At 43.0% G+C, this 20,745-nt stretch overlaps 1 protein-coding gene across 1 annotated transcript in view; it reads right to left on the minus strand.

Annotated features, from left to right (window-relative positions):
* Positions 1-1,394: 1,394 nt before the first annotated feature.
* Positions 1,395-20,745, minus strand: part of MCF2 (MCF.2 cell line derived transforming sequence) — a 60,405-nt gene continuing 41,054 nt past the window's right edge. The window contains exons 17-30 of the mRNA XM_074834747.1: positions 19,249-19,364; positions 19,066-19,135; positions 18,612-18,704; positions 18,187-18,279; positions 17,068-17,193; positions 16,005-16,226; positions 12,623-12,715; positions 11,550-11,628; positions 10,961-11,024; positions 10,385-10,491; positions 10,191-10,303; positions 9,805-9,917; positions 8,013-8,113; positions 1,395-3,342 (exon numbers count right to left, since the gene is read on the minus strand). Of these exons, the coding sequence (XP_074690848.1) occupies positions 3,302-3,342; positions 8,013-8,113; positions 9,805-9,917; positions 10,191-10,303; positions 10,385-10,491; positions 10,961-11,024; positions 11,550-11,628; positions 12,623-12,715; positions 16,005-16,226; positions 17,068-17,193; positions 18,187-18,279; positions 18,612-18,704; positions 19,066-19,135; positions 19,249-19,364 (1,431 nt within the window). The 3' untranslated portion in view covers positions 1,395-3,301. The remainder of the gene's footprint in view (positions 3,343-8,012; positions 8,114-9,804; positions 9,918-10,190; positions 10,304-10,384; positions 10,492-10,960; positions 11,025-11,549; positions 11,629-12,622; positions 12,716-16,004; positions 16,227-17,067; positions 17,194-18,186; positions 18,280-18,611; positions 18,705-19,065; positions 19,136-19,248; positions 19,365-20,745) is intronic.

The raw sequence follows: 20,745 nt of genomic DNA on the forward strand, positions 1-20,745 counted from the left end.
GCACTGGCACTGTTGAAATGGTATAAGTCCCCAAATAGCAAATGCAGAGGGGTGTGGATGAGCTGGGGCATGGCTCATACATGCCCCAGGCCAGCGTGCCACCAGCATTGCCCATGGCTGCTGCACAGCACCGCAGGCAAGGGGAGCCCAGCAGGCACTGTGTGCCTCAAGCACTGGCATCCAGCATCATCCCGTGGCAGGAGTCCACAAGGGAGGTGAACACACAAAGCATTGCACCTCCAGCACTCTTGGCCAGACATTTTCATATAAGCCAGGCTGAGATAGATCACGTGCAGCAGTAAATGCTCCTCCTGCTTTAGGACGACATAAAATTGGCTGTATAAATGACCTAAAACCTGTATAAAACTCATCTAAAGGTAGTGGCAGGCTTTATGCTAATGATTTCTACAGAGCCTTGTTAGGATTATAAAGAGAACTGCTTAGTGCTCGTTACCTGTCCTGGTCTCCATATTAATTGTGTTTAATTAGAGACTGCGGCCACAGGCGCTGCTGGTGGTGATGGAGATGGAGCCGTGCCCTCCCCAAATGAGCTTGCAGGATGTTCCCTGTGAGCAGACAGCTTGGGACCACCCAGTGTCTGATCTGAGAGGGTGGCAGAAAACTCACGGGGAGGCACTTGCCCCATGCCTGAGGTGGCATCCCAAGGAAAGGCTACGCTGGGCAGAGGTTCTCTGTTGGGCTGATTCAAATGAGCTCAATTCAGTTCCCAACTTCAAGGGAAGAGAATAATCCTGGAGGAAGGGAGGTTTACTTCTGATCAGTGCTGGTTCGTCTCATATCTCCTTCCTTGGAAAACTCCAGGGGTGCATGGGGAAACAGCGTGGCCTTGGGGAACTGCACCGTGACGCCTGGCACCATGCCAGGCACCGTGCGCAGGACCACGGCATGTCCCCAGAGGCAGAACCCCACTGACAGGAGTCTTCTCCCTCCTGCCCAGCGAGACTTGCCCCCAAGACTACCTCTCCCCCCCCATACCACCTGCAAAAGGGCTGTTGATGCCTGCACGGCCCTCATGAACCCACCCACGAGCATGGCCCCATGGTCCCCAGCCTGGAGGTCCCTCCTGGCAGCACTGCCCGGTGCAGGGATGCAGGGGAGGCTGGTGATGGAGACAGCCTGAGACAAGGCAGGATTTTAATAGCTGCTGTTTCAGGCGTCAGTATGAGCGCTAAGGTGCCTCTCCCAATTTCACTGCCACTACATCCAGCAAGAAGCTAATCGGATCATTTACCATTGCTTATTTTAAAATCAAAATGCATGTGAGAAGGTTACATGTGTTCCAAAGAAATTAAATAAAACCAACACTGTGAGAATTCTCTTTTTTTTTTTTTTTTTTTTCCCTAGAATTATAGCAGATGTTTCTTTGGACAGAATTTCATATTCTCATATGAATTTATTTAACAAGTTTTTAATCTTTAAATATAGATTTAACACATTTTTTACAGGTACATATACAATATAGTTCATTTAAACTTGCAGTCAGAGAAAATTCTCTACTGTAATTTATACATATACATGAAGAGCCTAGTTCAACAGCATACTTAAGGTAACATACCATGTCATGTGCAAAGTTTCAAATGTTAAAAATCTCAGACTGTACATTCAGATTTGCAGAACTTATCAACCTCATAAATTAATAAAAGCTTAGATTTAAAACTATGGAAGACAAAAAAGATTAAAACCATTTAATATGCAATGTGTGCTATGTTTGAGACAAATATTTACAGTTGTACCTCAAAATGTGTACTGTTACCACAATTGTTACCACTATAAACAGCCCCAACAGTAACTTAAGACTCCTACTTTTCCACACAGCAAGTGCATTGTGACCAATTTTAAAGTAGATGGAAATAACCTTCAGTGACTTAAAACCTCTCTGCTACGATTGCCAGTGGCTGAAGAACACTGGGACCTTTCTAGGTCTTGCAGTGTTGTTCAGTTCAGACTCAGCTGGTCATATTTTTGAGGGTGTATGGGGGTTACCTGCAATACTGGCCACCCGAACTGCAGAAATGCCCGCTGCTGCGTGGCAGTGTGGCAGGAAAACCCCCAGGCAACCACAGCCATCAAGTAGTTCAACAATTCCTCCCTACAAAAATGGTCACCAAAAAGAATACCCCGGTATGTTCTAACTTAACAACTTGGTACTATGTCTAAGAATCCATGGTTCACAAATCAAAGTCAGATCATAAAGGTCCCCCTTTAGTCCACGGTATAAAATGTTTCATTTTGACGGGACACAGCAAATTCACTACCGCATGCACACTATTAACCCTGCTCTCAACACAGTCAGATGCTCTTTGCACACATCTGCTTGAAAGTCAAACCACCTGTACTTATGTCCTACAAAAGCAAAACTAGACAAAGAAACACAAAATTAAATTATGTGTTCAATATTCTTTTTTCTTTCTCAAAAATTCAATAGATACATTATTGTTAAAGATGCTGAAAAGTACAGTCTTATCACAAGAACATCCTTAGTGCAAACATGGACATTTAACTTTGATTTATGGCACGTGTTCCAAAAGTACATACATTTAATGTAAACTTCAACACTTGCTAGATACAGGTTTCAGCCTTGGGATGCTTTGGGACCCTAAGGGATGGGTGACAACCCTGAGTTGTCAGTTTGACCTGATCCAAACCTCACTGAAATCAACAGGACTGACTGCAATGGGCTGGAGTCAGACCCTAAGTGCAAAAAGAGGATCTTTAGCGTTATTGCATCTTCGCATGTGAGTCAGCCAGATGATGCTCTTACAGAACATTACATTCACATAGCTGAAGTAGATATTTAAGAAAAATCCGTTCATTAAATCAATTAAGCAGGACATACAGCTTCTTTTTGGTTTTGTGGGGTTTTTTTGGTTTACCAAAACTCAACTCTTTTATTTGGAATTTCAACAGTTGTCAGCTAATAAGTAGGTAAAGCCTTCAACCTGTAGAAGAAATTTCAAGCATCTAAACAAAGTGTCAGGAAACTGTAGTGTACTTCTCTGATGAAACATGATGGATGTCATGGAAAAACAGCACGTAAAATTAATAAAATACTGTACTTTCCATAGGAGAAAAAAAAAGAAAGAGCAGAGAATGGCTTCCTTTATGACTATGAGAAGCTGCTTAGGACCCCAGTCCTGTTCAGTGCAGATGAAGCTGTGGAGGTCTGTGAATGTGATGAATAGTACAGGACAACTCCAACTATTGTGCTATTTCTCTGTAACACTTAGTTGAAAGCTTCCAAAGAGCATCGAAAATAGGATGCTACTAGTTCACCCTTAATTCAAGGGGAACTAAACTTTCTCGTGTTACACAGGGCAGCATCTATAAAGTAATGAAGAATGATGTTAATATTAAAGCATCTTATTCCAAGAAATACATTGTTCCCTGTAATCATGTAACATTTCTATAACATAAAAAAATAAGTGCACTCCTGCAGTTCTCCCTAAACGCTGAACTCCTACTAGCTTCAGTGAGAGCCTTGTCTAAGGCAGGACCACAGGGTTTGACTCATCTCCATCATCTATCACTTGATTATCACAGTGTGGCCAGCTGATATCTTCTCTAGACTCCTTATTCTGTCAGGCTCAAAATGGTTTTCTACAGCATTACAAAACAGCTGTTCTATGAAGCTGTCTGGCATCGCAGGTTGTACAAGGAGACCCTGATTTCAAAGGCCCCTCCCCCAAAAAAATCAACATTACCTTTAATGGCCCCCGTATAAATACAAAAGCCTGTGGCTGTAGTCATTAAAGTGCATGAGTAATAGTGCAAACAGCTGTGCTGCATCTGCAAAACTACAAGTGGCATTTTAAACAGAACTTAAACAAAACTTGCACATTTCAGCTAACATGCTTACGCCAGCCTGCAAGAGCTCAGTCATATACGATAGATACTCTTACTGGGCAGATTCAAAGCACCTGGCCTAGGAAGCCACGTAAAGGGTTGCCTCAAGCTCACTCTAGTCGAGAGGATGATCCCCACTGCCCTGGCCAGCAGGAGCAGAGGACATGAGAGCTTGGACCTTTGGGCACTACCAGTGGGGGAAACCTTTGCTCAGCTTTATTGCATGAAGAGCACACAGGGGGATCCCCTTAAGGCTTGGAAGAGAGAATTTGGCAAGTGGGGTGTTAAAACAAACTAGGAGAGGGTCTGGCATGTAGAACAGGAGCCTGCATCCTCCATAAACCACATGGGTGCATATGCCTGCCTTGGCTCAGAGCATCTTTCCACGCCTGCTCTGAATGCTCCTCGCCTTCGGGCTCATGTCAAATTCTGCCATTTTTGCTGTTTAAAAGAACTTGAAAATTGTAGCAATATTTCTTTTATATATATAATAATTAAAGGCATTTAACACTGCTTCCGTTTTTCATTTGAATCCCTTTTTTTATTCAGGCTTCTCTATTTCATGCTCTTTCTAAAAGAAATCAGTCTCACGCAACCTCCACGCAGTGAGTGGAATTTGGACACTCGCCCTTCTCTCTGCCCTGCTTTTAAAGGTCACGTGAAAAAAAGATGAAAATGCTTTGGTCCCATTTTGCTCTGATGTGAAAATCTGGGAGCAAACAACATTTCCCTTTTGCTTGTATCTGTTTAGCACTGCTGAGAGAAAAGAAGAGCAGGGACAGAGGAGAGAGGAGGCTGCGGTGCTGCTGGACAGGAGCACTGTGTCACTGCAGTGAAAATGAGTTGCCCATCTACTTTGGGTTACGGCAAGGACCTCATTTCTGCCATCCCCACTCTCCGTTTGCCGTGGAGGTGGTCCTGCAGCGCAGCTGAGAGGTGAGATGCCTTTTCCTTCACTGACACAGACGCTGTCAGTGATGTAAATGATGATCTTTGGCATGTTAGCAACCAGGGGACTTGCAGAAATGCTTTGTCTCCTGCCCCACTGTGGAAAAGGAGTTGGGATTGTAATGCTGCAGCCCTCACCTTCCCTAAGATGTGTGTCTTGCACAAGGGAAATGAAGAGATAATCTTGCATCTCCTTGTTAATGCATATAAAAGTCAAGTCAGTTGACCAGGCAATGTCTGACAGTTTTAGCAAGGCAGCTTAAACTAGCAACACATGGGTAAATCTCAGTAGTAGCTATTTTCTAAATATTGCTTTTTCTGAGCAGAGTTCTCTCCAAACCTTCTCCATTTTGAGATCTGCATGTTATCACCTGCGATACAAAGCTATTTCTATGACACACGTAAAAAAATCCACCATGGATTTGCATAGGAGACAGAATAAATCTATTCAGAAGAAAGCAGCAAGGACTAAACTCAGAAATCATAGCTAGAGGCACACCAGAGGGAAAACTGGTTTTCAAAATGACCTCCAAGCCATCTTCCTCCTAAAAAGCCTCCTGGCTTATATCCAGGACAAGATTTACAAAAAGTTTAACAAGGTTTCCCCCATGCACACCTTTGCAAAAGAAGTATTGGACCAAAATACTTGTTTTATTAACAATTACATGTCATTGCCAATAGCAACCACTCACCTATAAGGAAAATTACCTATGCAACTATGTGAGGAAAGGAAGAAAAATCACCCATGGATTTGTTTGAGTGTTGCAAGTTCAGCTTTGCACATAGGCTGTCCCTGGGCAGGCTGAGTGAAGGAGGATGCAAAGCCAGCCATGGTAGAGGAATGGGGCATTGACCTAAACCACATTTGGTAACTTAGAATGGGCAGCAAAAAGTTCCCTGTAATTGCATTATTATTTGTACTGGCTCAACACTGGAATAATTAGCAGGAGGGGAGAGGAACAGCTTGTAAGTGTGCAGGTATCAGCCATCCTATGGTGGGAGATTTTTGTTAGGGCCACGGTATGAATTGAAGAAAAAAATGTTAAGGTAAGGGAATCATTTCATCCATTCAGCTAAAGGCTTTGCACTGAAAAAAAAAACAAATCCCAGATTTGTATGAATTCTGATTATGAAATTCTGTGATTGGAGATACTTTTTTATTTATTGTGAGGACCTGGAGCTGAGCAATAACAGAGGCACTACCCCTCATGAAGGGCCAGGACTGCCTCTCCCCCAGCTCTGAAGCTACTTCAGCATGCTCTAGGTCTTGGGGACCCCACAACATGTTAATCAAGTTTACCCTGCCTGCATGCAAAACAGCATTTCAGCACAAGCAGCTAATAATACGTGAGAGTTACAGTGCTCCCTCCTGCCCCTACTTTGCTCTACAAGCTCGGCTGCCTAATTCTTCTGCTATACTGGAGCAAGAGCTCCATCTTCTGAAGAAGCAGAAAAGAGCCCAGTCCAGACTGCATCCCCAAGCAGACAGTGGTACAAGTCACCTGCAGTATAAAATGACCAGTCCACATAGGAAAGGGAATTGCTAAATGCAAAGGTACTGTCTGAAAATCAGTTTTCAGAGTGTAAGTACGTTATGGGTATAAGGACACGTCACTGCAAAGCTCTAGGAATAGCTCTAGGAAATAGCAAGGAAACATCCTACATCATCCTACAATATTGCCTGGAGTGCATGTAAAATTAGAATCATGCCTAGAGACTGCATACACAATCAGCAACAGCGAGAGAGAACAGAGTTAATCTTAACAGGGAAAACAGAGCCTCAGTGCTGTGACTAGACTCTGGCAACACGACTGCAAAGCATCTGGGCAGCGGTTTGAGACTTATAGGAAGAACTTTCTGTGATTTTGCCTTGTGAAATTCTCCTTAGTTTGTACTCAGCAACTTTGTAAACCAGCCTGGAGTCACAAGACTCTAGGTTTTGGGGGATATGACCACTGACCAAGCAAACCAGTGTTCAAAGTTTACCAGCACCATACTTTCAAGATGCATTTATGGCTGGAGAAGCCTCCTGCACAGGCCGTGGTCCAGGACCTGGTGAGATGTGACAACCAGACTTGCTGAGAAGACACGATGTTGCTCCAGGGTGGGAACACGCCAAGGGGAACCCTCTCAGCTGCGCTGCTAGCCCACAATGAGCAAGCCCTTATGTAAAGTCATAAAACCTCCAACCTGTGAAATTTGACTGCCCTGTAATAAAGGGGATTAAAAAATGCCTTCCTGTATAGGAAGGATTTCACTGAAATATACTGGAAAACTATCAAGAGCTGACTGGAATTTTAAGCCTTTTAGAAGGCTTCCTTCATACTCATCAGAACAATAGATATTGACAAAAAGGAAGTATTTAAAAAGAAATCTACTCACAAAATTTGTTTCATGTGGCCATAACTGGTGGATTTTTACTGTTTTTTTTTTAAACAGACTAAATCTATGTGGGTTTCCTGAGCTGCTCCCATTGCAAACCCTGGTCTCCTGTTTCCAGTGGACAACATGGTGATGAGGCAACACATGGAGTGGTGATGCTGCATACACGGCAAGGGTGACAGGCTGCTCTTAAGGCATTTTCTTGTGTCATCTGTTATGCTTCCCTATCTATTTCTATGTACATTTACAGCTAGAAAATGAGAAATACGATTTTTGAGACTAGAAGCCTTCTGCCGAAAGCTGGAATCCTGTTTATTATAAACTTTATTCTAACAATGGATTAACAAGCAGGCAGCAATGAGGGCTAGAGTGAGGCTGCAGAAATGAAGTATTGCCTTTAGAGTGCTGGGGGTCAGGCCACAACATCTTTTGCAGCAGGAGGAGATTTTGCCTAGGTACCTCCTATTCACACAGGGTTTGAGCTACAGCAACAAGTAGGCAAAACAGTCACGGGAATCCCTGGTCAGACTCCGTCTCTTCTCCCCGATCTTCTACCCAATGCTCTTGCAAAGAAATCTATGTTTTTAAATGCTTGGTTTTAATTTACTGGTGCCTAAAGTCACAGAAATGTCTTAAAGTGTTAACAAACAAAAAAAAGCTTAATTTACTAATTTTGCAGGCTTTTTGGAGTAGTTGCTTTCTTTTTTTTTCCTGCAGAGGCATATGCAGCCAGATTTAGTACATCAAGTGTAATGCAAATGGCTTAAAAGACCTGATCAGAGTTAGGAAATATTTCTGCTAGGTGTGCTATATGATACCTGCGACTTTGGCATTCCGAAATCTGCAGTCACCGACTACTATCTGCAGACTGTGGACAGGAATCCAGCCTTCTTTTCTTCTGTTTAGGTTTTTCACCAACCTTTGAATGACAACAGTATTAGTAAAAGAAACAAACCAACCCAGCAGCAGTTTGATACGGGCATACCCTACACAACTGCTGGTGCGACCAATGATTTGGTCAAACCAGGGAAGCATTTTAACAGGAGCTGGGCATGCATTTAAAGTATTCTTCCCACCTAAACTTAGGACCCCAATTAGAAAACCCAGACTGGGAGCACAGTTGCCTTGGGCCCCTCTCTTGTCGATGTTGAGGAACAGGACTTTCCAGAGCACGAGTTATCCTGCCTGAGACCTCCAGAGATGACAGTTTCTCTCCACTGACTATCAATGGAGCCAAGGGCAATTACTTTCCTCACTTCTCTACTACTAAACTAGACTTGTAGGCTGATTTTAGTCAGGGTACTATAAGTAAATTCAACCCAGGATGTAGGCAGCTGGAAATACTCATGCTCATAAATTACCTTCCTCCATCTCACTCATGCAGTGAAATCTGCTCTAACAAATAAGTTTGGTGTGAGAAATCTTTGCTTGGCACTGGCCAAAACTTCTGTGAGAGGTGGTGAACATTCAGCAAAACTGAGATGCTTTACATCTTGCTTTTGCTAACAACAAACTGAATTTTGCAAAATGCAGTTGGACTAGATGATCATTCTAAGTCCCTTCCAACTGAAAAATTCTATTCTAATTCTATTCTATTCTAATTCTATTCTATTCTAATTCTATTCTATTCTAATTCTATTCTATTCTAATTCTATTCTATTCTAATTCTATTCTATTCTAATTCTATTCTATTCTAATTCTATTCTATTCTAATTCTATTCTATTCTAATTCTATTCTATTCTAATTCTATTCTATTCTAATTCTATTCTACTCTAAATTTCCCTTGAAGTGCAAGGGCTGTAGATGTCGGCCAGAAGTCCTCCACAGGGCATTTGTGTCTGTGCATTTATGGGCTAGTGCCTGCACACATCTGATCCAGGTTCCTGCTAATATCACCCTTCCCATATCCCAAACAAGGCATTAGTATGCTGCACTCTCTCCTACTGAGACCCCGAGCTGGCTGACGAGAGCTAGTCAGAAATCAACCTGGAAAGGAAAGACACCCTGAAATCTCAGCCAAATTGCTGCAAAAATCAGAAGAGGCCACACTGGCCTCCAAGACAAGGAGACTAATGGTTCAACAGGCAGGAGGCTGGGTACGGTGATTTCCCAGGCAATGCTCCCAGCCGCAAGGGGAGAACCAGCTGTGAAGTGTTATCATCTTGCAAGCCACAGCTTTAAATACAACAAAAAGATGGTCCACAGCCATTAACCAGTTAACACTCATACGGCTGTTCGAGGCAGGAAAATGTCTTGCAATTACTCAGTATTGCTATTAATAAGCCAAGAGGAACAAAGCCAACAGCTGAGCTGGGGCGGGCAAAGAGCTCTCACTTGAAGCATCATCTGAAGCGACGAGGGGCTGTGAAGATGTTGGTAAAACACAGCTCGCCCAGACACCCGTGGCAAGGAAAACCCTGACATGTTCTCCCAGGCCAAGCCAGTTCATATGGCCTCTAGTCTTGACAAGGGAATGAATTCTCCAGCTTTCAGGAACAGTCTAAAACTTAATCAGAAGCTACAACAAGTGTATCGCCAGGCAAGCGAGGTTGCATGGAACTGCCTTGCAGGATCTTAGAGATAAGGCAAAGTAGTCCTGAAATACCTACCACTGTCCCTCACCATCTTCATGCAAAAGCTGAATTTCATCGCCATTTTTCACCAGCAGGTCCTCTGATCCTCTCCTCTTGCAGTCCGCAAGGGCTTTGTATTTTCCTGGAGACTGGTAGTAAGAAAAAATTATCTTATTTAGCTGCATTTCATATCACGCAGCTGTTATTTCTGACTGCTGCAGGGAACATGACAGAGCCCTATCAGCTACCTTAATTTAAATTATTTCAAGAAATTGTGTCTGAGACATCTCCTTATACACCATATTAAGAGATGGAAAAACTAAGAGACAAGATACATCCATTATCCAGTGAAGCAAAACAAAGCAAGACAACCAAAAATGGCAGCACCCCAAGTTTTGGGACTATTGCATCTCTGTACTAACCAGCTGGTTCCCGTCCTCCTCTTCGGTGTCCGAGCAGTTGGAGAGGTACTGGTTACCCGACCACTCCTCCAGCCCCTCACAGATTTCCAGGGACTGTGACATTCCCGGCCAGCCTGCAAGAGAGCATGCAGCTGAGGTTGGGGGTACCCCAGCACCCACAAACCACACCCCGAAGGAAGGGGAAGGGTCCGTACTTCTGTGGGGCTTGTTCTGGGGGGACAGGAGCCCACTGTCCAGCATCACTGGGCTGGTGCGCTCTGAATCGTTCTCTTCTGAGCTTATGGAGGCTCTCTGCTGCTTTCTGAATGATAAAAAAATAAATCAGTCTTAGTTTTACTTTATGAATGAATGCAAACTCCACAAAGTTTTGTAAAGCAGGGTCAGAAATAATAATGGTACTTGTTAACGTATATTTCTATAAAGGTTAAGAATGTCAGCACCTGGTTTTCATTTTTTGGGAGGGGAAATATAATTGCTACAGTATCTCCCCCCGAATTTGAGCACCGCCTTTGATTTTTGTCTCCACTTGCAGAGGAGCTGCAGCTCAGGCTGTGCTGCCAGGAGAGCGCTTGAGGGTGCCCCTCACAGACCCTGTCCCCAGACCACCGCCACCCAAGGATGAATGGCAGCACACCCTTCCTGCCATCTACCCAAAAGTCCTGGACAGAAATGGGGTGGAGGGAAATAGCACAGAGCCAGGGTATGGCCAGAGGGTACCCCACGACGGGAGGGTACTGCAGAGAGCCCCCGCTCTGGCTCCTGGGACTCACCCATCACTCAGCTGGGAGGAGAGCGGGAGCTGGTCCACGCACGAGCCAGGCTGCTGCTTCTCCACTGCGGGAGGTCAAACACCAGCTTAAAATCCATTTTTTTATTAGCAACCATCACACTTGAAGCATTATTTTAAAAGTTAGACCTTTTGTACAACCCTAATGATTTCCGTTTAGAGGAAAAACGGACCTAGGGACTCTTGCAAAGCACAGACTCAGCTATGATTAAGATGGCATGTTACCACAAATCCAATAGCGAGCATGCCACTGAAGACTATAATATGCTTAAAACTAGACATCTGCTATGTATCTTGTTGAATTAAGCCTGTGATAACAAATGTGAAATAATCCCCAAGGTAATGACCAAAAAACAAAAAGTAATTCTGTAATTCATTTTCACACGAGCACCTGGCCTTTACTGCTCTGTTATTTCCCTGTAATGTAAGACATCACTCCAACATTTTGCTACTAGGCTTCTTCTGAAAAATCAATTCTCTGGTGAGAATTAGTGGATTTGAAGATTAGCAATGTGAAAATAGGAAAGGTTCTGCTGCAGAGTGAATGCCATGGAGAAATTGGTCAAATGTACCTTTTATAAGCTCCTGCTGCTTGAACAAAATTTTCCTTATTTCATTCAACCATGCCATCTTCAGGTCTACTGTTTGGGCCTGGAAGAAGAGAAAACTGTCTGAATTTTGAATTAAGAATCATCCATTACAATGTATGAACAAAACCTTACTTTTCTATGGTGTAATTATCTGAAATGCCCTTTTATCCAAAGACACCATTAAAATTTAAACATTCTTGACCTTTTAAAATTAATGATCCCACTACACTCAGGCAAAACACTGTGGAAACTGTGGAGCCATCACTACAACTCAAGGAGTGAACACAAATGCACACGTGTGCATGCATCTTATCTCTTTAACAAAATACCCAAAGGGCTAAATCTGCCTTTTGAATATATGTATATACTCTGCTACATACAGTTGCTTTATGAATTTAAGTTGGATACTGTGTTGTAACATGGAGGAAAAAAAGGTAGGCAGAAGACTAATTAAAAGAACCCATCAATTAACATTTTCACAATGGGTTTTCCTGTGAACACCCCATCAGGCAAACATTTCACCTCCATAAATGCCTATTCAAAATGCTACAAAAGGAAAAAGGAAAAAAAAATCAGGAAGAAATCAGGTCAATCTGGCTACTGTTTTGTAGATGAGTCCAAAGACTACTGGAAATAGCACCACAGAGGCTGAGCCTTTGCTCTGGGAGCAGTTCTGACATCTGATTGTAGAGGAGCACATGTGGCCTGCGTCCATTAAAGCATGAGGCCCATTTCCCAGCTCAATTCACATAAGCTATTAAGCACAGTAAAATCTTTTTTTTTTTTTTTTTCAACTACTGGTCTATTTGAGATTTCATCTAGAATAAAAGGCTCTATTTCCAAGGAGCAATTCTGTCTCCGCTTTAAGATGACTTTTACAGTTCTGGACTGGACACCAAGGACCAGCTGCTGGGACAGCTCTGTGAATGCTGACATGGAAAGAGGAAGAAGAAATGCAAGTTAAATGTTTGATAATCTCAGAAAGGTCAATGGCAGACATTTCCTTAACACTGTTATGAGGGTATACTAGTATCCAGATTTTTCAAGTTACAAACCTGCACGACATAGACCTCTTCTCGCCCACTATACCAGATTTCAAATTTCCGATGATCTCCTTTCACATTCTCAGTTATTCCAACTGCATTCATCTGCAAAGGAACAACAAAATCAAACATACTACAAATCTCTCCCTCCTCCCTATGATTCCAGACATTTTGCAGCATGTTAAACAAACCTGTTTTCACGCAATTTAACACATTTCATCAACTTTAATTTCAGCAGCAACTGAAAGTCATTATCTAACTTATCCCCCCTGACTTTCCGCCAGCTTGCTGTATTTGCAAAAGCTTTCTGAAACCAATCAACAGACCTTAGGGGACTTTCCATTTGGGAATCAGTATAACTAACTGAAAAGTCATCTTATACCTCTTTCAGCATGAAATTTCTCAGATGAGGCATACGAAGCTTTATAAATGCAGGGCACATTATTTTTCTACATACGTTACTTCTGCCATACAATTCTTTATTTACTCATTTCATTCTGTGTTTCATTCTTTGAGCAATCTTAACAACCTATTTGTGAAGCCCTCAGCTCCTTCAGAGATTTCATTTCAATGTCTTTTGATCTCTGACCATCCCTGCAGTTGAGACACCATCCCAAGGTTTCCAAAAGAAGGGTTAATTTTGAGATATACAGCCTGAGCTGCCATAAACTTGGCTTTCAGGAAACACGCAAACTTCAAGCTAGACATGGCTGAATGCTGCTGTACCTAGATACCCGTTATCACAGACCACTTTTGATAAGTTGGATGGAAATGCCAAAGGCCCAAATAATTCAGGATCTACACAGCATAACCCAACTGAATCAGTAGCTCAAACTATGATTAGAGACCAAGAAACTCTTCAGCAACAGGAGACTTCTGACCCACCTGCTGAACATGCTACAAAGCTGAAAAACGCTTTAATACCTGATATCACATAACCTATATTCTCACGTAAAGCACAGTTTGCTAAGCAATTGATTGCTGATTAATGCATGGTCAAAAATAGCTGAAGTATCTCACTTACATGTTTTGAAATAGATCTAATAATAATGATATAATCTGTCATAAATTATTGACACAGACTGCATTAGATAAATCTGTATAAATACAAATAAGGCCTTAGAAAGAACATCTGTTTAACATTGCTATTCTTCTTTGTTAATATGTGTATCCTCTGAGCTTTTGGTCTGAAAGACTATGAGGATTTACAAATCAGGTCACCTGGGCAAACTTTCTGTTCCTAGCTACTGTTTGAAATGTTGGCACCCACTTTCAGTGACTACAAAAAGCCTCAGGAAATAGGAAGCAAGTTGCTAATTAGCTTTCCCCATCTCTTCACTGGTATGAACAGCAGAGCTCTTGTGAGCTTCTGAGAAAGTGTTTGACTCCAGATCTAGAAAGGCCCATCACTGAACAGCAGTCGGTATTTCCCAGTTTTGTTTTAAAAATTTTTTTAATCATTTTTTTAAATTACTTTATCCTGTGCAGTATAGTGCCATAACGACTTAGAAAGGCAGATTAGGCTCCATTCTGATTTTGTGAAAACTTAAAAAACTTAAAACTTAAAAAAATAATTTATGACAGATGTTGAAAGGGCAGCCTAGAGAGCGCCTTATTGACATTCTGCAGTTTCCAGTTCTGTGCATCTCCTCTGGAATGGCAATTGATACGAAAGCTCCTACAAAACTGCCCAGGCATCAAGCTATTAGAAATTATAGACGATCTACTATGAGGATACGCCAGGAACAGACATATCTGCTCATTCATGTTAGTGGATTTTGAAATTCTCTGTCCTCCCCCTGACCAGGATTTACTGTCCCTCAGCTGTTGGTTCACTGCAATGCAGACCGAGGCGGGTTAGTGTGAAGGTCTGGGATGGTGTTCATCTGCATCGCCTTCCACGGCGGTGCGAGGCAGACTGATTTACTCAGCATTGCAGTGAGTTATGAACCTGCACCCTCTAAGTTACTGAATCTCAGCTGAAGAGGTATTTACCACTGGATAGTTCACACAGTATGTAAAATACTATCCTGAGGAGTTCTTTTGTTTGTTTTATAGATGTCCAGTTACACAGCTTCTACCCAACAGCTTGCTTTAATTCTGAATCACCAAAATACATTCTTGCAACGAAAAACAATTTCCTGATATTATCATGAATCAAACAAATGTCAAGCTCCAGAAACATGGTTTCACCCTCAGGACAGCAGTTCTGAAAATGGATGTGTGCGGGTGTAATCCTGCCTCATCCATGGATTCTCTAACCCCAACCTCTCAGTGTGGGAATGCAAACAACTGGAAAATGAGCCCTCCCAAGGCAAAGGAAAACCCTGGCCACACTGCCTGGAGTTCTGAATGCAGGATTTTCTCCTCCGAGCAGGCTTTCCCCATGCCACCTCTTCAGTTCTTTCAAAAACATGTATGGTAAAACAAGTGCTACAGGGAAAACAAGCTCTCCAGAAAAAAAAAAAAAATGCTGTTTGGGAAAAACATTTAAGTACCTAAACATATGGCCTGGGATTTTCTTTTAATACACAATTTGTAACATGCACTGGAGCTGAACAGACTTATCTACTATTACATGGGTTTCCAACTACTCATGGCATCTCCCTCCCCAGACCATGCTGAGATCAAGGACCTGCAGCATCTGGGCCTGAAGGCTCTGCCTCCAAATGCCCATTTTTTTTCCATTCTAAGGTATACCCATATTAGGTTTTTATTTATCAAGAAAAACAAAGCAGAATAGTGAGACAAAATAATGATGTTAGAAGTGCTCATCACACAGAGTATGCCAGAAGGTCTCTTCTAAAAGTGCAGTTTGGGATTTTTATTGATAATAGTTAGCATTTATAGGCTTGGGACAGTTGGTTATGTCCCTCATATTTTGCCATAAGGCTACTCTCTTAATCTGATAATTGTACTTTTAGCTGCAGTTAGAGCCTGCCAAAGAAGAAAGGCAATGAGAGAGGAAGAAAAACTATCTCTGCATCCTCCTGGCTGGGAAACAGGGCTCAGGAGCCGCCAGGCAGACCCCAGCCCCAGGTGGGCTGGGGAAGATGCAAAGGGTCTCCCCAGTTTCATGCTTTCACTCCCGCTCCTGGAAAGCGGAATAGGGGAGGGGGGGAGGCACATTCTCATCCCTGGGACTTGCCCACAGCTCCATTCTCCTGGCAGGACTCCAAGTCCATGGGCTCTGCCAGACACTGCTTCAGCTCTGGGGGTCCTCACAACTTATTACAATCAACAGCCTTTCCTGGGCATGGCACTTCCATACGAGGCATTACAGCCCTTAATAGCAGAAAACAAGCCACTGTTTCAGAGGAAAAATACTCCCTGGGTCTGCAGAGTTATTGGTTTACAATATACATGGCAATGGCCCCAGGTAAGAAGTCCTTACTTTCAAAAAATGCTTAAAACTGTAAGATGAGGTTTTGTCATATCCATCTCCATGCTCCTCTCGTTTCTTGCAGAAGACCAAGGCTTTCTCATACAGGAACAGATGCCTCTGCATTGGCTTGAACCTGGCAAGATCCTTCATTTTTGTTGGACCTTTTCGGTGTCCTGTCCAAACACTGAAAGATCCTTGCATCAATACCTTCCCCAGTTCGCTCAGGTCACCCTGGTGAGAGTACAACAAATAACAAAAGAAAGAAAAAGACATCAATTAAAATGTAAGAGGACTGTCCAAATAATGACGGGTGATGGGGCCAGCTCTGTTCCAAGGCATGTCACTCTAAGAATAGGTCTTCCTGGAAGGATCAGATGATCTTTTGGGAGTGACGGCATGGTGCCAGGAGGGAAGCAGAGATCTCAGGCACAGGGCTGCATTTAGTCTATGTGAAGGGATACTAGTCAGTAACTGGAAGAACTAGGAAGACAGGAGAACTCTCCAGCTCCTATGGAAGCCAGGTCAAGGGCTCTAACTACTTCAGTGGGAGAGGGCAGATGAGATTTGAGCCTGAACTGAGGTCTCGTAGGATGGACTTCTCAAGGAGGCCAGGACTGGGACCAGCAGCTTAGAAAGCCATCCCTTCACCCTTCCCTGAAGCCCTAGGAAAGACAACCACTTCTATGGGCAAGGATAATAATCAACCTCAGAGAGTATTTAGTTAAGTCTTGAATGAAAAATGCTATGAAGACACCCCAGGTGAATCATAAGGTGAGCTATGAGAGAATTAAGGTGTGTGCTGGAAAAAATACTCTCGAGAACCACAAGGTGGCAAGTGTGGGCACTATGCGACTTTGAACACGTCTTTTGGATGCGGATATTTTCCAAAATCCTGAAATCAGATGGAAGACTGGAAATCAGATGGAAGACTGTCACCTCTAAGAGCTTCCTGATCCCATTCACTTTATAGCTGTTCTAGCAGATTTTTGGCTCATACATTCTGCGACACTATCCATTCCCCAATGTATCATCCGGCCTTGTGCAAGGTCTCCCATTACCCAAATCTACTCACATCATATCCTGTTATTGAAATCTGATGCATAGAGTCATTGACTGACTTTAGCAAATCCAACATTGCAACCAGAGCTTCTTGAAGTTCCTGAACTCCATCACAGCTCGTGCTGTACTTTAGCAGCTCCTGAAAATAGAAATGGACGAGCACGTGTTTGCACTTGAACAAAGCAGACTTTTCCATCTCGCCCAAAGTTTCCAACACCCAAGAGCAACCTGCACTGCCCGAGTTTCTTTTTTCATATGTCACTGGAAAAAAGACTCTAAACCACAGTCAGTATTAGGTGTGGAACAGATCACTGAAGTATGGCCCACTTTTCTGGGCTTCCTTAAGGACAGTGTCAGGTTAGAGTGGCATCATGCTCATCTGAGTTTTTTGTGTTGTGTTGTCCTGCTTGTTAAGAAATGGGAAATAAGGCTCAGGTTTTCCATCAACTGCCAATATATCATATATGCCTTCAAATGAGGTTGCAGCAGATAACTGTCTTCAGGCTGGCCAACACAAGGAACAGAATTTATAAAATCAAGAGCCTTCAAGTCAGTAAATGAAAGACAGATTAGGGAATTATACCACTGATATAAAATTACTTTCATTTTAGATCTCCTGTGCCCACTTACAGCTTCATGTGTACTCATTTATCATTCAAGAGGCTAGAAGATAAGGTTCAGAAGGCACTACCCCAGTGTCATTCCCACTTTACAGAGTGGGAATAACAGTACTGCCCTGCCTCAGACAGGGGACACAAGAATAAATGCATTAAAGATTACAGGCACTATAACAACTTGAGAAGAAGAGATACATCAAGAAAATATATTTCATTCATCATACTCTTATGATCATTTCTGGTTCAGTTTTCTTAGAAGTGCTTCTGTCATTCTGCATCTCTCAACACATTCAGATAGTCTTTCTCCCCTTAAAAAATGGCTTGTTAAAAGCACTTGTCCCTTTTTCAGGTATGCAAATTTTTATCTTCACTGAATGTCACTACGGAGGGCCAAGATAAGTAATATGTAATCTAAAGCTTGGTGCTGATTTACAGGTAACCTTTAATTGAAAAATAAAATGCACTGGAAAACAAATCTATCTCCTGATGTCCTTTCAAAGCAGAATATGAATTACCTTTAGAAGTAACTGATATTTTGTCAGGCGCTGCACTGGTTTGAGCAAATAGGAATCCAGCCCAAGCTTGTGCTCTAATTTTCTTTGGCATTCCTGGAAGAAAGAATTCAGATTAAGTTCTGCACCAATTATAACTAGTTATTCCAACAGTGTGACTAGCGTGGTTTGATGACTTTGAAGATTTCATGTAAAAATGCCATATGGTGCCTATAACTAAAGAAATTTTATAAAAACACGTAAAATAATATAATGAGTGGATATGCTTTAAACTCCTTGTGTACAAGAAACTCCAAGTGCTATTTTTGTGAGGCTTCCATGCAAGGGTTAACAGAGTATGCTGCAAAATCATGGGGTGCTGAGGAGGGTGTTTAGGACAAGTGAGTGTCCCAGGACAATGCCTGCCTTGGTAGGAACAAACAGCTCACCTGGAAGAAGGTGCTTTCGGAGCACTGCCTCCACAGGGACTCTGACCGGGGCTTGTTCTGGCAGTATTTCTCATACATCTGGAAATCCTCTCGCTGTAAGGGAAGCCGAAAGGCAAGTCACACGTATGCACGCAAACCTGCTGGGCAGCCAAGTAAGGTGAACACCCAAACTGTAAATCTGCTTGTATCTCTGCTGCCAACTTTAATACCTAAAAGTCACAGAGTCTGGGTAAAAAACCCACTGCTGGGAATCACAGCAGACCGCAGTGTAGTCACGACTGCTGCTCTCCCCCATCTGCTGCTGGCCACGCACCTACGCTGCCTGCCTTGCTGTTAGTATTGCGTATCAGAAGCATCTTACTCAACTGACATAACTGAGATGTTGCAGAGTGCGACAAATCAGGAGAAACATTGGCCTCCAAGTCTGCTTTATATGTGAAAATGAGTCACCCACCCTGTCTAGGAAACAAAATCCCACTCTCTCGGGTGCTCCCAGGCAGCTTTCCAAACTGTGCAGGAAAATTCTGCAAGAGACGGGAGAAGAGACAAAATGCAGTGGTGAGCAAGGTACGGTTTGGGTATTTAATCACTATAGGAAATAAGTCTGATAAAAAGAGGAATAAAGTCAGCATTGTACTTGTTGTGGAAGTCGTATATCTCGGGCATGTTTCCGAAGAGGACGTCCTTCCTGTTCCTCAGCACGGGAGGCATGAGGATGAGCATGGCGGGGTTATCCATCTCAGCTCTGTAGCCCTGCAGGATGCAAAAGAGGCTCATCACTCAGTTGGTAAGGCCTTGGCTTTTTTATCTCCTCGAAGGCAGATAAAAAAGGGACGTGAACAGACTTCCAATACGATCTGCTTTGTTTCGAAGTGCAACATCCCTTTTATTTCCTTATTTTTGTCTCTAAAGCCCTGTCTTTCAGTCCCTGGGCGTGTGGAGTTGTGGTCCAGCGGGGGATGGCTTGGGACAGCTCCCGTGGGGCCAGCCAGCACTGCTCTCTGTTCACCAAAGGCAAATTGCAGCCACTTTCTTCTCACTACAGCCTGACCGCAGGAGAGGTCCCAGAGGAACACTTGTCTGGGTTGGACACACCTGCTGCTATGACCGTGGGACACAGAAGGGACAACGTGTTTGTATGGGGTATGCAGTTACACACCACCTCACACGAGCCAGTGCATGAGGTGACTTGTTGCGAAGCAGAGATGGCTTGAGATCAAATACCAAAAATCAATGGGCTTTTTGCTCTTGTACAAGGCCTGCTGAACACCAGGAGAGCCTGAGGCTCTCCTCGATGCCTCAGGATTTCTGTCCTCTGTGTCTCCACCTGCCTCTTGAAATCACAGCCTGCCAAGCAGGGAGGAGCTGGAAGGGACACCACTGCACTACAAATTGTTGGGTGGAACTAGGAAACAATGCAAAGCTCCCCTCAGTAAAATCACATCACTGCACCAGCGCAAAAATATTCACCAGGTGTGGTAAACATCCTAACTGTAGGGTAGGGAGAAGGCATGGCCAGAGCTCAGGACCATCACTGCAAAGAAGACATCAAGCAGGCCATTACCCACAGCTCAAGCTGGCCATGCTAGTCACTAACCACTGCACAGAACTGAGGCCCTTTTAACATGAGTAGCAAAACTGTTTGCAAAAATGTATTCAGTATGTACAGCCTATCTTCTTTGGCTTTCCAAATTAATCTCCCACACTCCCTATGGGTGGAATCAGTATTCCTTATACTAAGCAGGCATTTTGTAGTTGATTAAGGATGCAGTAGAAGATAAGTATCTGGAAAATTAGTCATTTATATTTAACCACTGCAAGCAGGCTTTCCTCTTCAAAGGAAATACTATTTTCAGAAAACTTAAGTCTATCTGTCCATTTTTCTCTATCTAGACTTGATATGCACAGTAATAAATCTGCGTACCTGCCAACTGCTTTATCATATAGAGTGTGGTTTAACAGAAGAAACAATCAGTGCAGGGCAATTGCGTGTAACTACCTGCAGTCCAACAGATTTATAGCCTGCTTGTTCCTGGGTGAGAGAAATGCAAGGGGGGAAGAGATATTTAACAGCCAACTTGTTTTGGCCATCAGCAAGAGTTATTTTGAAATAAAGCAGAAATGTCTAAAATGG

The sequence above is a fragment of the Strix aluco genome, chromosome 10 (assembly GCF_031877795.1).
Source record: "Strix aluco isolate bStrAlu1 chromosome 10, bStrAlu1.hap1, whole genome shotgun sequence".
Classification (NCBI taxonomy): Eukaryota; Metazoa; Chordata; class Aves; order Strigiformes; family Strigidae; genus Strix; species Strix aluco.